A 16,096-nucleotide genomic window follows, 5' to 3' on the forward strand; every position below is an offset into this window, starting at 1 on the left:
GAATTTCAGCGCTGCGCCAACTGCGCAGACTCCAACCGTTGAGCGAAACTCCCCGGAACCAATCAAAACCAAGAAGCCAAGTCTTTAAGCCCGCCAGCCAATCATAACCATGGATGTGGCGCGTGAGCGAGACGTCACTAAACATCGATATTTCTGTCACGCGCTCCTCTTATTAAATCTATATTTTTCAACCTAAATTAACTTAATACTTCATTGACCACATTACCCAGCCCTAAGTTTATTTCGTGTATATTCCTACATTTATAAACATTAATTAATTTCTTTGCACTTCATTTCCCAGCAGCCCCCGCGCGTGCGTGTGTGGCCTAGGGAACAACGTAACCATGGAAACAAAGCAGTCAATGCAGACAGCAGAGACAGCGAGCGCAGTCCATACAGAGACAGCAATAGCCTGTCCATCGCCTTGCGTAGGTTGAACAAACGGTGTCAGCTCAACTTATAGCTACTAAACATGTCCGACACATTTGTGTTTGCCTGTCGGAATGCGTAGTTACGACAGGCAACTCTAGTTTCCGATTATACAGCCGATTTAGCTAGTTTAACCTTGCTAAGTCACGGTGGGTTTGTGTTAGTTAGACTACGGACTACTGACCACCTTCACTTTCCAGAGGATGCTGGAGTCGATTAAAGTGACTGGTAATGTTGCATTGTTTTGTTCTTTGCTTCTCTTATTTCCCTGACAGCTGCCCCGTGTAACAGGATGAAATTAACCTTCATTACTAAATTATGTCTGTGTTTAAATTTGTCATCTAATAGATAGAACCTCAGTTGACAGCAGCTCATGTGTGAGGTAATAGTAGTTGATGACATGGTTGAGCACATAGCTGTGCTGGTGAAACTGTCTAGTCATCACACTGTGCTGATGTGCTCATTAGCCTGTGTGTGTGCTTGTATTTGTTCCCTCTTTAAAGACCTTTTCAGGTCTTTCCTGGTCTTCATGATGCCAAACCTCATTTGTGAGGAACTGGTTAAGTTTAGAGCTAAAATTAAGGGTTAGGCATTAATCAGGTGTTTGAGGTTAGGAGTAATGCTTTGTTTAGGCTGTCCAAATGATGGAAGTCAACGCATTTGGGACAAAGTAGTGGTACTCATGTTTTATTTGGATTGTCATCTTGCATGTGAGAGCTTCCTGGCTAAATAAAATGGGGGATGTAAATCTCGGCAGCTGTAAAACCAGCTCTGCCGAAAAATGCACCACTTGTTTATTTTCCTTTGTTGAGTATTCAGAAGAAAAATGGTGGTGCTCATGTTATATTTCACCTGAATGATGTGTATTCCATGCACACCACTTTCATTGTGGCAATAAAATACAAAAAAAATAGGGAAAGCACATCTCGGTAGCGCCACAATCAGCCCTGTCATATAATGTACTGTAGACCTGTCCCTAAGCAGGACATTACTAGTCGGTAAGTAAATGAAAGCATAAACTACTGTCCTCGGACAAGTTGTAATCACTAATAAAAAAGTATCGCCATAAAGCCGTAGTTTGCCGTAAAAAGGATGAGGTCGTTGATGTACACTGGTTTTCGCTTCAGCTGTGCATGTTGCCGTTAGATGCATGCAATTCTCTTAATTTATCATAACATAAGTATTTACTGAGCTACTGTAGATTTAAAATCTGCAATGCCACATAAGACACCATCAAAATAGAAAATAATATAGAATAAGCTGTATGCAAAAAAAAGCAGTAGCAGCAAAATGTATTATTAGAAAAGAATAGAAACAAAATGCAAAATAAATAATCTTCTGATGTGAGTACGAGAGCTTAAAGATATGTATTGCTTCCAACATGTATGCATTCTATTTTTATACAAACAAAAGATCAGTGGAAAAATAGAACAGTTAAATTGCAGCCTTTGTGATTTGCTAATTACATTGTGTCAAACTGAGATCAGGGATACATCTAATTTTATCCTCAGAGGATTACTCTATCTCGCTATTTGTGAAAGGTCTGCACATGAAGGTAAATCAGCAAAAAAAACATTTGTTTGTATTTCAGAAAGACTTCACTGGCCAGAAGTAGAAATGTCCAAAAAATACATCTTAAACTCCACTGACACGCCACTGAGTCCAAGCCAAGTATACCTGGAGAGGATTTCTTCCAGCATCCTCAAAGACCTGTTCAGCACTGGCTCCAGCAGCTACAACCTACTGCTGCAGGCTGAGGAGGAGGAGTGGGAGAGGCCAAAGAAGTCCCTGTTTAAGAGGCCAAAAACAGCAGCGAGGAGCGGCACCTCACCAGGTAAAAGAAGCCAACGAGGCCTGGCTTTAAAAAAGACGCACGCACAAGAAGGTGGCGGTAAATCCGCTCAGAGGTCCAACTCCAATTTCTCCAAAACGGCACAGGGCATCGCAGTAGTGGGCAGCAAGATGGGCCTCACTCCCCGTACGACCCCACAACTCAGGAAGATGTGCAACCCCAACTCGCCTCATGCTAAACTTCCAACGCTGCACAAAGCAGCGATCGCAGGGGAAGGGGAAAATGGCAAGAGGCTGTGCATCCTGACAGCCATTAAGCCGTCTAATGTGGAGAAAGAGAAGGCCAAGTTCTTCAAGTCTGACTTTTGCTACAATCCACAGTTTGAGTACAGCAACCCTGTCTCTGCGCCTGTTTTGGCACGGCATAACAACGCCTCCGATCGCTTCCTGACACAGGTGAGGCTCTTTCTCCAACAAGCGTGTGTGAAACAAAACAGTGTTGAATTTGGAACTAAAATCATCAGGGATTTTTATCAAAATGCTGAATAATGTCTTTTTCTACAATTGTGATTTACTTGAGATGTGGAAGAAAGTGCTGACATCCTTATAGTGTAAAGCTTACTATGGGAAAACTGATGGAAATGAAAGACTGATCAAATCCATTGCAAGAGTTGACATTGCAACATTACATTGGCATCTATTTTTGCACTGATGTCTAGGACATCATGAAGAACCTGTACTATCTGAGTGATATGTACACAGTCCACAGAACTACAGTACACACTTGAAATCAAACATCCCTTTTCTTTCTTTCTTTTTTATTAATCCCCTTAGGGAAAGTATTCCTCTGCATTTGACCCATTCTAGAATTAGGAGCAGTGGGCTGCCACACTGAGTAGCGCTCGGGGGGTTGGGTATCTTGCTCCGGGGTACCCCAGCCCTTTTTGGCCTGGTGGAGATTTGAACCAGCGACCCTCCAGGTTACAAGTCAAGTTCTCTGTCCACTTGGTCACGGGCTGCCCATCCTTTGGAACCATGGATGGGCTTACATGCATAAAGAATCTTCTTCAATAACACAGAAAATCTGACTTTCAAGAGTCACTGCAGTCGTGGTGGTTCCACGAGATGGTGTAACACATCATCTTTACAAGCCACAGAATCTCCACCCAGCAGCAGGAGTCATGGTATATGTTTCTAATGAGTAGGAAAACAGCCATTTGGTGTCCTGTTACAGGTTGTTTAAGTAACACTAGTGCGTGAGCTGAACAGGAAATGTGAGTGAGCTGAATAGGAAATACAGTAAGATGATCCTGGAGCAAATGTTCAAGGTTTCTCTTCCTAAAGTGTGTCCTAGTTTTTCCCTCTCTTTTGAATGTAGTGGTCAACAGATAAGGGTTTTTCTATGAGCAGCCGATGATGACTAAAAAATCTTGTCAAATAAACCTTTGGATTAAAAAAAAATTAGGTTTAAGTGCACTTGCTCAAGTGTCTAAGATCAAAAATGTGTAAACCTACATAAATATGTAATAATTGGCCAGTTTGTTATTTAATAATCGGTTGATGCCAGTTATAAAAATGGCAAAAAAAATTGCTCTACTCTCTATTAGAATGACTTTTGTCTTTCGGAATGGTGCTGTGTAAATCCTGCAATAAACTTTTCCAGTATCCCAGAACCAGGAGCCAGAGGGTCCTCTCTGCTCACGAGGTAATGTTTAATAACAGCAACTGACAAAGAAGTTAGCCACATGATAATATCCATGACAGCAGATTCAGGAGTGAAAAGAGATTTGTGTTTTTGATCAAATATGACCTCAGCGGAGTATTAAAACTTACGGACAAAAATTAGACCAGGACCAAGCATAGAACCTTGGGGAACGCCACAGGATTAAGAGTGCCAGTTGGTATAGTTAGCCTTAGCAAAAAAAAAAGTAAAATTAAAATACTACTCTATTGTTTAATACAGGGATGAACACTGAAAGATTTTATTCATATTAGAACACACAATAGATCAGAATTTCATCGTAAATGGATTAATATATCTGGCTCTCTGTAAAGGAATAGAATAATCACTTGCTTCTGTGTCTTCCTTCCATACTACTTTGGAGCACCACAATGAGAACTATCCTATACTACTTAGTCATTAGACGTGACAGCTATTATACAATTACTTTCTCATTCTTTCCAGGCAGTGCACATCATGGAGCTCGCGCTGCAGCGATATGGCAGCTATGAGAAGTTTGAGCAGGTCACCGGGGGAAACCTCCTCACCAAGAGTCGCATCTGGCACAATGTGAAGAAGTACATGGAGAAGGAAGGCTGCGTGGGCGAGGTGAGAGGACACAGAGCCTGTAGCACGGTATATTCCCGTGGCTGTCCGCTGCAGCCCGTGTCAATGTGGATTTGCACATCGTCGTTACAGAGAAGGAAGTGAATGCGCTTCAGGGGAAAACAAAGGCCTGGCAAAAACCCACCACTTGACTGAGCCCATCAGAAGCACTTTGCTTATGCAACTAACCAATGTTACATCACTCTGTTAACAATGTTCCACTGAACACATCCTACCACACTTGTATGTGTGGTTCCTGTGTACATTTAAACACATTCAAGACAACAAATCCAGTGCAGTGACAAGGAAGAAAAAAACACATTTTATTTATACACATGGATTTATTTGAACATAGTTATTTTAACAGAGTGATTTTATATTTGTAACTTAACATTTGAAGTAATGTTAAGTTCCATTTTTTCCTTTTTTCCATCCTCCATCTTATGTCCTTCTTTGGTTCAATGCATCTCACTTTTCCGGTTTCCCAGGTGACGTCATTCAGAAAGTGAGAATATATTGAATAGCCACCAGGGGGGGGCGATTCTGCTAGCTGCAAAACATGCCTTTATTTGAATAGAAGCCTATGGGAATGAACTTATTTCTCACTTAAGTTTAAACATCTGTGAACATTTTCCTGAAGAGTTATTAATGGTTATCAATCCCTAACAGACGATGTTCTGGTAGGGAAATCTGTTTCCTGGTTGGGAAATCAAAGTAGTTTTCTGATGTGGGCGTTCTATTGCTCTTGTGTTGATAGATAGTTGTCCAGGTGACCGATGACCTCCTGTCCAGAGCCTCCATGACAGTCGTTAACAGCAGACCCACACTTACTATCAACATCTCCACTGCCCGGGAACACTGGCTGGAGGGCATGCTGAGGCATGAGATCGGTGGGTACGATAATTCTGAATTAAAGTGATTATTTTAAAGGAAATAATGAAAGGTTTTTGAGGTTTGACCTGCTGCCTCCACCGGTGAGAATTCAGTCGTGTTATTTTGTGACTTAGCCCTGGCTTGAATATAAACAGTCACTGTCCCGGTCTTTCAGGCACTCATTATTTCCGCGGCATGAACAATTGCCACCAGCCATGGAGCAGCAGCGCGGGCAGGAAGAAGCACAACCTGAAGCCCCTCAACCCCACAGAGGAAGGCCTTGCCAGCATCCACAGTGTCCTGTTCAGGAAAGACCCCACTCTGTGGCGCGCCGCGCTGCTCTACTACACCGTCTACCAGGCCAGCCACATGTCCTTCTCGCAGCTCTTCCACAACCTGGGACGCTTTGTCCAGGACCCCAACACCCGCTGGGACTACTGTGTCAGAGCAAAGAGAGGCCAGACTGACACGGCACAGCCAGGTCGCTAACAGACAGGATTTTAAATTTAAAACAAGTTCAGACCTGGTATTAAAATCTGTCACGCCAAGAACAGGTCTGAGCAATTCCAACGTGTCCTTGTGACATCAGTAAACAGTCATTATAATGTCAGTGTGTATGTGAGCAAAGGGCAGAGAAGATTATATGTGATCACAAGAGACAGATCCATGTGTGTGAACAGCTGTACTTACTGTAGTGCAGTCTGGCTGTTCTCAGATCACTGGTGACTGATTATAGCACCAGGCCTGAACCCTGAATTCACGTGTGATATATAACTTTTTACTTGTCTTTGTTTTTTTCAGGTTGTTTCAGTAAGGATCAGGTCTACCTTGATGGCATCCTGAAGATCCTTCGGTACAGAGACAAGATCAACTTCCCACTGCTCATGGCTCTCGGAAAGGTGAGGCATCTTAACTCTGTAGGGAATATTACTACAGAGTAATCTACTCGGCTGATTGAAGCCTAGTAGATTGATCCTTTTCAGACTTGAGTGATCCCATTGTGTGCAGATCCTGGCGACAAGCATCTCTTTAAACCAGCTTGATATTTGCGAATGAGATTTAGTTCTTTTGACTTTGCACGCACTGTGTAAAAAGTGGTAAACACTGCATCAGAGGAGCTGAATCCGCTGCTTAAGTCCTTAACCAATGTCCTAACGTCGGCGTTTTCCTGTGGACTCAGGTGTCATTTGAAGACGTGGATCGCCTGAAAGCCGTGGCCCAGACGGAGAACTTACGCATCCCGCATTTCATGCAGGACCAGGCGAGGTATGCCGAGCAGCTGAAGAAAATCATGGCGGTCAATGGGCTGACCGACGACGAGCTGAAGACCATCGTCTGAGCCGTCTTCATTCCCCTGCACCCCCTGCCAGCTGTGAGCTGCATGTGTCAACACCACCCACATCATCAGTGTGCATGGTCGCCGAGTGTGTGACTTGCTCAGCATGCTGTAGTCATATTTAAATGGTTTATATTAGGATTAGAACAATACTCTTATTGGTCCTAATTTTGTGCAAATGTGAAATGTGGTTTTATCTATATGTTTAAAAGGTCACACGACAGTAGTTAGTAGCTACTCATTAAACCATGCAGATCTCTCATAATGTCACCGATAAGAATCTGAAATCTCATTCTGGAGCCTCACGAATCACACCGAGGCTCCTGTTGGACGAGACCAGCTGTCAATCACACTGGTGTCCACACATACATGTACCGTACTTCATCATCTATTTGTACATCACGTGTTATTGAAGATGACAGACAACTAGTTATTGAGCCCATTAACTCCTCAGGAAACCAAGTAGGATCATTTTCCCGTAGGCTTCTATTCAACCTGACTTCATCAAGGAATCCAGAAGTCCATTTTTTTATATATGGTCCATTGTTAGGAGTCACTATTTGCACTTTCTTGACTTGAATCTACCTTCTTACCTGCACTGATACACGTTTGAGTCACGTATACAGACTGCACAAATCGACCCAATGCCTTGTGGTTTTCCTGTAATACCTGATGAGTGTTTGTGTTTGTGTTGTAAAAACCAAGGATTACCTGATGCTAAGAGCATGTTTGCCACAGTACACTTTATTGACACGGCATTTCTATGAGATTTTTTTGATTTTTAAAGGATTTTTTTTGTTATATTATTCGATAGAATCTTTAAATAAAATAGACCTCCTGTATTAAAAGTGTGTGAGCCTCTCTCTGTGTGTGTGTGTACATGTTTTTATATCTTTGTGGGGACCAAAAAAACTTAGAAACTTATGTTTGTGGAGACATTTGGCCTGGTCCCCACGATGTTAAAGAGCTTTTTCGGGGTTAAGACTTAGGTTTATGTTAGGGTAAGGGTTACAGTAAGGTACTTAGTTGTGACAGTGAAGGTCAGGGTAAGGGGCTAGGGAATGATACATATAAAGAGAGATACAAGAACAGGTTTGTGTGTGTCACAGAGCTTCAACAGAAGAAGACATGTCATGTTTATGCTTATTGTTGAGCTTTAGATCATAAATGCTAAGAAACAAGTGGAAATATACCTTTAGTGGTCGAGTTACATATTGGAGCTTTAGGGTTATCACGGCATCATAATATTTTACTGGCAAGTTGCTAACTGGTCAATAACTAAAGGACAAAGGAGGCTTCTTTCATGCCCAGAATGCAGAGAGGACAACGAGGAGTCAAAGGAAGCCATCTATGTTAATCAGGAGAAACCTGGAGAAACCTTCAATAACAGGAGAGTGCTTCTCAGGTGGCCCCCTAACAACTCACATTGTGACACCTTTGACTCAGGTGAAACCAACAACCTGAAACTGTGCCACAGGTTGAATGACCCACATTGTTTCACATGACAATTCTATGGATTATACATGACACACACACATGCAACACCCAAGCCTAGATACACAAGACGAGTAGCAGTGTTTGTTTGGTGGCAGCCATCTCGGAATCCCATTTAGCGTCAACCAGATGGGAGAAGTTAGCTTACCATACACCAACTGTGTTTGCTTTAAAAGGTTTGAATGGGCCTCAGATGATTTAGATATCAAAGTGGGCCCTGGCACTCTTCAGTTTGGAATTGGTTGATGTGGAACACATTATTATGCATTGCAGTAGATATAATTTAGAGAGGAACATGTGGGTTAAGAGTACAGGAGACAGAAAATGTCCTGCCTCTACACATCTGACCCAGTAGGTGGCGGTATCCTCTCTTAAAGCCATTTTTTACGCTCTGTCAACAAAGCACGTACAAGAAGAAGAAGAATTCTGCAACGTCACGGGGCAGGAAGGGCACCGTCTTCAGCGGCACAACGAACAACACTACGCCTATATGTTCATCGGAAACTGCACATTAAGCAAGTATGACATTATTTCTTAAATTAAACGCTCTGGGCTCGCTGTCAACTGCCAGAGAACAGACGTAGCTGTTGTAGAAAGAAAGAAAAAGAGTTCCTTAAACAAATAAACCAATGGCTGAACAAGTTGAACGTCAGTTAGCTGGAAAGCTAACAGCTGTGCATTCCACACACCCTCCCGTTACTTTCGCTCGGTAAACCGACGAAGGGAGGCTCGCCTCCGTTAATTGAACACGTACACTTATAGTGTATAAACACGCTGTTATTAATACGTCTCAACCAGCAGAATAAGCGGTCTGCAATGTTGTGACGTTAGCGGGCTAACTTGTTAGCCGGCTAACGGTTGTTCTCGGACTGCACTTATCGATATTTAATGTGGGTTTATCTCTACGACGGCAGTTACGCGGACTATGTGACGCACAGCTGGCGTGACTAAGCTGCATGACTGCATTGTTATATGAACCACCCTTATTTAGTCTAATACTGACTGAAAACCTGTTTGATCTGCCAGGATGTCACTGAGTTAGTACCAGTTGTCATTGATGATCCTATCATTGCCTTTTCCTTGCATTCTCCAGTCCTCTTTGTAGACATGTTTCTGATGTAACAGTGTTTTTCTTTTTGTTTTGCAGGTCAACCTCCACTCCAAAGACAACATGTCGTACGGCAAAGCGGAGAGCTACCGCTCTGTCCCACAGGACTTCAACACAGTCATACAAACATGCAGCACCAACATCCAGAAGATCACACAGAACAGTGAGTGGTCCTCAGCTTTCACTTACTCACTACAGCAGCCCTGTCAGACATGCACACAACTGTGGAGATTTTCCACAGCATCTCCTGTCAGCTCCCTTGTCTAATCTACTTTGCATGATCAAGTGAGGTCATGTGAGAACCAACAGGAGAAACTCTGCAGAATCCACAGAGTGTCTCCTGTGTGACCAAGCCAGTCAACAGCCCCTTGCCTGGATCTTCTAGAGCTTCAATTGCTGTTCTTAATGTGTCTCAGATAATCCCAATTTGTCATATGTGAACAGCCAACTCCAGAGTTGATAATATAGCCAATGTTTAAACCCAAAACTTTGTAGTCATGAGGTGGTGTAAAGAACTTTGAGATGTCGTAGAGAGTAGAATTGTTACAGTCAATTGTCTGCTGACATAATGTATAATCAGATTTAGCTTTAATCGAAAGACTGACTTATCACTCTGCCTTTCTCTTTTACAGCTGCACAGATAAAGAGCATGGTGAACCAGCTGGGGACCAGACAGGACACCAGTGAACTCCAGGATCGCCTGTATGTGTTGACTTTTAATCTTCACTAACACACAGACACACACACATACATGGAGTAACGAGTGAGAACTGTTTCAGAACTGTTATTGTCTAGTATCTCTTATTGCTTTGCTTACAAGACAGTGCGTATCAGTATACACATGCCACAGTATACATTGTAAATGATCATGTCCTGCACTGAATTGACTACAACAGCTGTACTTCATTTTCTGACAAATGGCAATGCCACAGGTTCCTCATCACAGAACTCTTAAAACTAAATTATGTTAAAATAAAAGTACTTAAACTTCAAATAAGAATCTTTTTCATTTATTTGTTTGTGATTGTTTAACAAATACAAGCAAATTAAATGCATACAACAAAACAGCAGACAGGGTAATTTGTATTATACATTATACAGCTTCATATATTTAAATAAAAAACAAAGAAAGAAGGAAAGATGTGTTGGGTTACATAACAATATCAAGTTGTTTCATAACGGATGGGGTATTCATTTCATCCCCGTCATCCACAGTCCACCAAGAATGTCTTAGGAAATATTCATTCTTTTAACATCTGCTGATCAGCATTATGTCCCGTCATGTGATCGTTGAGGCCGGTCATGCCGTATTTTACTTTGTTTCCTCTGCACTTCTTGAATACTTGCATGGTTCATGTCCAAGTCAAGGATTTGCACATTCCTAAAAGGGTGACAGTATCTTTGCCTTCATTTTTGCGGGCAGTAGATACAGTTTTCATTGTTTTGTCCATGGTTTTTTTTTTGCTTGTGTGCTGTTTGGGTGTCTATTGCCACCTATTGGTGTTAGCTTACACTGCATGTTTGAGGACTACGTTTTTCAAAACAGCCGTTATAGCACTTGCTGTTTTGTAAATACAGCATTATCTTTATCGATATGCAATGAATGTTAAAAAAAAAAAGTTTGTTATTGTAATTTTCTATGTCTCACAATAATATCCCTTTGTGTCCTTTTATTGTGATGGTTAGATGTCATTTGGTTGTTCTGAAATGCTTTTGTCACCACAGACAGCAGATACAACACTCCACTAACCATTTGGCAAAAGAAACCAACAAACACCTGAAAGATTTGGGATCAGTCCCCTTGCCCTCATCACCGTCGGAGCAGGTGAGTGCCAGTCTTCTTGTGTCTTTTGCATAATTAGACTGAGAGGACACGGAGATGACAGGTCCTGACTTGTGGCTTTGTGTTGTCATTTTACTCGTGTGCTGTCGATCAGGAAATGGTAGAAACGTTTAACCAAATGAGCTGCACAGTAACAGCAGATAAAGAGCAGTGAGCAGTGAACTCAGAGTGAAGTCCACCAGTTGTTACAGTCAATAACATGCAGTTAAAGTCAGCAGATGTATTCCTAGTTGTAACTCTGCTGATCCTATACCTGAAAGTTTGGGTTTATGAGACCATAGTTTTTGCCTCAGGAGTATTCAACCATCAGAATCTTATCTCCCATTTTGAAGCATCAAGATTCGCAGTTTCACTGGTACCAGCTGTCAATCACACTGCTGTCCACTCGTGTCGTATGCGCCATCATTTATCGTCTATCTTCCTCTAAACCTGTACATAATTGACAAAATTGGCAACTTAGTCTATTGAAGAAGACCTGAAACTAGAGATTGAGATCATTGACTCCTCAGGAAAATTTTACCTATCAAGCAAGTGGAAAACTAGGCTCATTTTCTCATAGACCTCTATTCAAATAAACCAGCGGATTTGCCCCCTAGTGGCTATTCAATATAGTCTTAGTTCCTGGTTGGCTTCAGGAGGAAACAAAGACGCCTTTCTTACTTTAAAAAAACAACACATTTTTGTCACATGATAAGAGGCAGTCTGAGTTCTTTGGTGTCTTTCCAACCTGTCTCACTCCCCGTGTCTCCCTCTGCTTTGTGGCGTCCAGAGGCAGCAGAAGATCCAGAGGGAGCGTCTGATGAACGACTTCTCCGCGGCTCTCAACAACTTCCAATCAGTGCAGCGACGAGCGGCGGAGAGGGAGAAGGAGTCTGTAGCCAGAGCGAGGGCTGGGTCCCGTCTGTCGGTGAGTACGAGTCAGTGACGGTGGCAGTTGAAGAAGACGTCGCCTTAATGCACGTGATACCACTGAGCTTGATGTTTCCTCTCCTCTCTCAGGCTGAAGACACCACTCGGGATGAAAAGCTTGTGTCTTTCGATAAGTAAGTGACTCATCGCTCATCATTTTCATCTTAAGACAAGTCTCTGCTGGACTAAACTCGAATTTGGGACATCCAAACCCTTCATATGAATGTTTTTTGGCATTTCTGGACTTCTAAGTAACAGAAAAAGGTTGACTTGGGTGTTGGTAATAAACTCAAGGTACCATCACTGGTATAAATTAAATTGGGGGATGATTCATTCATTCACATAAGTCACAGCATACTCAAGGAAACAAGACTGAACACAACAGAACACATGAATGAAATCAGCACGAGTTTATTACATAAGTCTTAGTCTTTGTTTGTAACGGTATCGATTGACGTAAATTATTCCCGACATGTTTTAATTGTTGTCCTGTTTGTTTATAGCCAAGAGGACTGGGGTCAGATGACGACCCAGGCAGAGGAAGTGGCCATCACAGAGGAGGACCTGGAGCTCATCAGGGAGAGAGAGACCAACATCAGACAGCTAGAGGTCTGTCTGTGTCTTATTTTCAATGGTTATACATGAGTACATGGTGAAAGACCGTTAGCTGCTACCATGACTAAAACCACGTCATGTCCTGGGACCACAAACAACTGGCTCAACTGCCTTTTTTTTTTCTTGTCCTGTTGGTGTTTCTCAGTCCGACATCTTGGATGTGAACCAGATCTTCAAGGACCTGGCGGTGATGATCCATGATCAGGGAGAAATGATCGGTGAGCAGGCAAATTCATCTTTTCAATTTTAATGATCTACATTGTCCAATTACTCTATGACTGACCAAAGTTCTTGCGCTGCAGATAGCATCGAGGCCAACGTGGAGAACGCTGAAGTTCACGTGGAGCGAGGGGCGGAGCAGCTACAGAGAGCCAGTTACTACCAGGTGAGTTTTCCTGCTGGAAGACACTGGCGCTGTGCGTCGTCGAGGTCCCCGCCACAAAAGCTAACCCTGCTCTCTCTCCCTCTCTCTCCCCGCTCCTCCATGACAGCAAAAGTCCCGCAAGAAGATGTGCATCCTCGCCATGGTGTGTTCCGTCGTACTCGCCATACTCGCCATCATCATCTGGCAAGCTTCCAAATGAGTGGACTCGGCCCGAGTGGTCTGCCGCCGCTACATTTGACCCCTGCCCCCTCCCTCTCACCTGTGAGTCCCTGCATTTAAAATAAGCCGCCAGTGGCTGATGACTTAGTGAAGGTCAGTGGAGTAGATTTATAATGAGCTGCTCTGTGAGGAAAAAACGTTTTCGTGACCCGATCAAAGCGTTTCTGTAAAAAAAAGAACTGGACAGTGAGAGGACACAGAGCCGAGGTGATGCAGGGGAGCAACGCAACACCTGAGATTCCTTAGATTTGCCTCCATTCATTTGTTTCTTGTCTTATTTACTGCACTAACACTAGCTCTCACTGTATATCTATATGTCATTGTATATAAAAAATGTTATTGGGATGAGCAATAGGCTAAATAATAATAATAAAAAAATAGGTTTTCAAAGTAAAGTCATGGTTTCAAGGGTTGTAAATGATCTTTTTTTGTTACCTGTTGTTGTGGTGGTTGCTGGTGTAGCGCGTGTGGAGGGTCACAGGTCTTCACATTAACACGTCAGGACTCGATGACTCTGGTGGTGAAGGCTCATGTGATTGTACCATGCCGTACATGTAGTAAAATGGAAACTCTATAAAACAGAAATCAATTACTTTGTCTGTAAATATCCTAAAGTGCTGCGTTATATTCTGCTGAGAATGTTCTGGATGACAAAAAAAAAAGAAAAATCACAGTGTTTAAAAAAAGAGAAACTCTGAAACAGGAAAACATATTTAAATGAATTTCTATGGCACCTGATAGTATGCACAATAAATGTTTTAAAGTCTTTTAACTCCTCTGGACTGTTTTTTTTCTCTCCATACAACAACTGTTATGATAATGTTAAAACATTTAGAATAAAATTGATTCTCAGAAATGTTAAACTGTAGTATTTTATGAAGATGGTGATTTTCATCCTCTGTTATAAACACCAAAGATTCATTTTTGTAATTAAATAATATCTTATATTTAAATACATTTGTTTTTCAAATAATAAGTAGAATGTTTTCTTATGTATAAACGGATGCTCTTTCTGAAAACATGGCTGCCAATGATAACCCATGAGAGTGATTGATGCTGAGACGCAGGGCGGGTAAAAGATTTTTGTTGATTCAGTAGATAAGTTATAGCAAGCATTTTCCAGAAGGGGGCAGTGCACCTTCAGGTTTTATCTGAAGGCTGACACTTTACAGGTTGTTTTGCACGTCTTTTTGGAGCAGAAAACTTACGTTTGCACTGTTGTCTGCATGTGTGTGTGTGTTTCCTATCTGTATAGACGAGAATAGAATGTTTGTTCTCTTGCATCTGCTCCATCCCTAAATCAGGCTGTGTCCACATTCAACTTTATATAAATGATGTAAAAGTAGAAACTGTTTATACTTTAAATAAACCGTGGATTAAACTCAACAATCACCTACTTTCCCCTACTTTTAATATGATTTATTCCATCACCTTTCATCCACCCTTTCCACCCAGTTGTTGAGGCTAAGAGACTGTGCAGAACACCTGGTTTGACACTCTGAGCCGGAAATTCCATCTGCGCTGAAGTGGAAACGTGTAAAGTCTCTGGACGTGTGACTGTTCATGCTGCGCTCTCTCTCTCTACCTGTGATGATGAACTGGTGACCTCTTCAGGGTGTTTCCCCTTCTGTCCACCCACCGCATGAACTTCAGGGACATAAAGATGATGAATGTGGACAATTTGTCGGCGAGAAATATGCCTGTGACTACATAAGAGCCACTTTCCCGTACACTGTGGTTATGTAAGCGCAAGGCCCAATCCCATTTTCTCATTTTTGCCTGTAACTGAGTTAAAAAAGGGCTACAGGCATAATTAAGCACTCGCCCGCAGCAAAGTGGAAGACGTCTCCAATGCCAGGGTTTACCGTTAGATCAGATTATGGTATGTACCACATGGCAACCAGTCGTGACGTCACACGTCGGAATCTGAACTCCCACTTTGAAGCCTCGATATTCACAGTTTGTGACCTCTTTGCGATGATATCAGCTCATATTATGCTGCACTTTCTCCTGTTTTCTTTTAAACAGGAACATAGTTTACAGAATTGACATCATGCTTTACAGAAGAAGACTTGAAAGGAGCGTTTGAGACCATGAACTCCTCATATCATGTGCTAATCCCTTAGACTTGAGTTATTTTTGCAAGCAGAGAAGTCGCCCCCTGGTGGACGTAAACTATTCTTTGTGGCTGGAACCCGAAGACTATTTCCATTCTTGGCGGCAACCTTTGGAATGACAAGAGCAATTTTGTTCCTTCTCCACAATAATACATAATACACCCTTAAAAGGAAGATAATATCATGTATAAATACATTTTTATACATACTATATTTAAATTAGTACAGTTGGTCGCATTTATGAAATTTAAGAGCTTTTAAATGAAATAAAACAATAATTGGATGTTCACGCTTGAGGAAAGTACGTTGATCCAAAGATGGACGGGACTCCACCAATGTGTACTTCTTCATGTACACATTACTTCATTTAAGTGTCGGAACGCATTTGACGTAGACGTTGGACGTGATGCACGAAACATCAAAACACTTTTATTTATTTACTTTTACTTGATATCTGTGAAAAAGGGTGAAATAAACACCGTTTAGCTTTGAAGACATTCATTCAAAGCTACACGGACCAACTGCAGATGCGCTGAAGAGCCACATGAGGCTCTAGAATCGCAGGTTGCACACCCCTGCTCTATGGTTTGTACGAAAGACTGCAAACAAGTGGTTAGCGTCGCTACATAACATGCTAACATTGATTCAGTG

General features: G+C 42.1%; 2 protein-coding genes across 3 annotated transcripts; both read left to right on the forward strand.

Annotated features, from left to right (window-relative positions):
• The first annotated feature begins 352 nt into the window (after positions 1-352).
• On the forward strand, positions 353-7,573 carry si:dkey-222b8.4 (uncharacterized protein KIAA0895). The gene is made up of 7 exons (XM_044052002.1): positions 353-657; positions 2,021-2,676; positions 4,406-4,549; positions 5,304-5,436; positions 5,595-5,900; positions 6,221-6,318; positions 6,600-7,573. Exons 1-7 carry the CDS (start codon positions 633-635, stop codon positions 6,756-6,758), a joined length of 1,521 nt encoding a protein of 506 aa, XP_043907937.1. The 5' UTR covers positions 353-632; the 3' UTR covers positions 6,759-7,573.
• Positions 7,574-8,672: 1,099 nt separating this feature from the next.
• On the forward strand, positions 8,673-14,100 carry stx12 (syntaxin 12). Of its 2 annotated transcripts, none has more exons than XM_044051945.1 (10): positions 8,673-8,768; positions 9,397-9,520; positions 9,990-10,059; positions 11,083-11,182; positions 11,970-12,107; positions 12,200-12,243; positions 12,613-12,718; positions 12,870-12,942; positions 13,027-13,109; positions 13,216-14,100. In XM_044051945.1, the coding sequence occupies exons 2-10, from the start codon at positions 9,421-9,423 to the stop codon at positions 13,306-13,308; spliced, it is 807 nt and encodes a 268-aa protein (XP_043907880.1). In that variant the 5' UTR covers positions 8,673-8,768; positions 9,397-9,420; the 3' UTR covers positions 13,309-14,100. The 2 variants fall into 2 exon arrangements, with proteins under 2 accessions (XP_043907880.1, XP_043907882.1); XM_044051947.1 differs by having other exon boundaries at positions 8,673-8,764.
• The last annotated feature ends 1,996 nt before the right edge of the window (positions 14,101-16,096 follow it).

This window comes from Solea senegalensis, linkage group LG20 (assembly GCF_019176455.1).
Source record: "Solea senegalensis isolate Sse05_10M linkage group LG20, IFAPA_SoseM_1, whole genome shotgun sequence".
In the NCBI taxonomy this organism is placed as follows: Eukaryota; Metazoa; Chordata; class Actinopteri; order Pleuronectiformes; family Soleidae; genus Solea; species Solea senegalensis.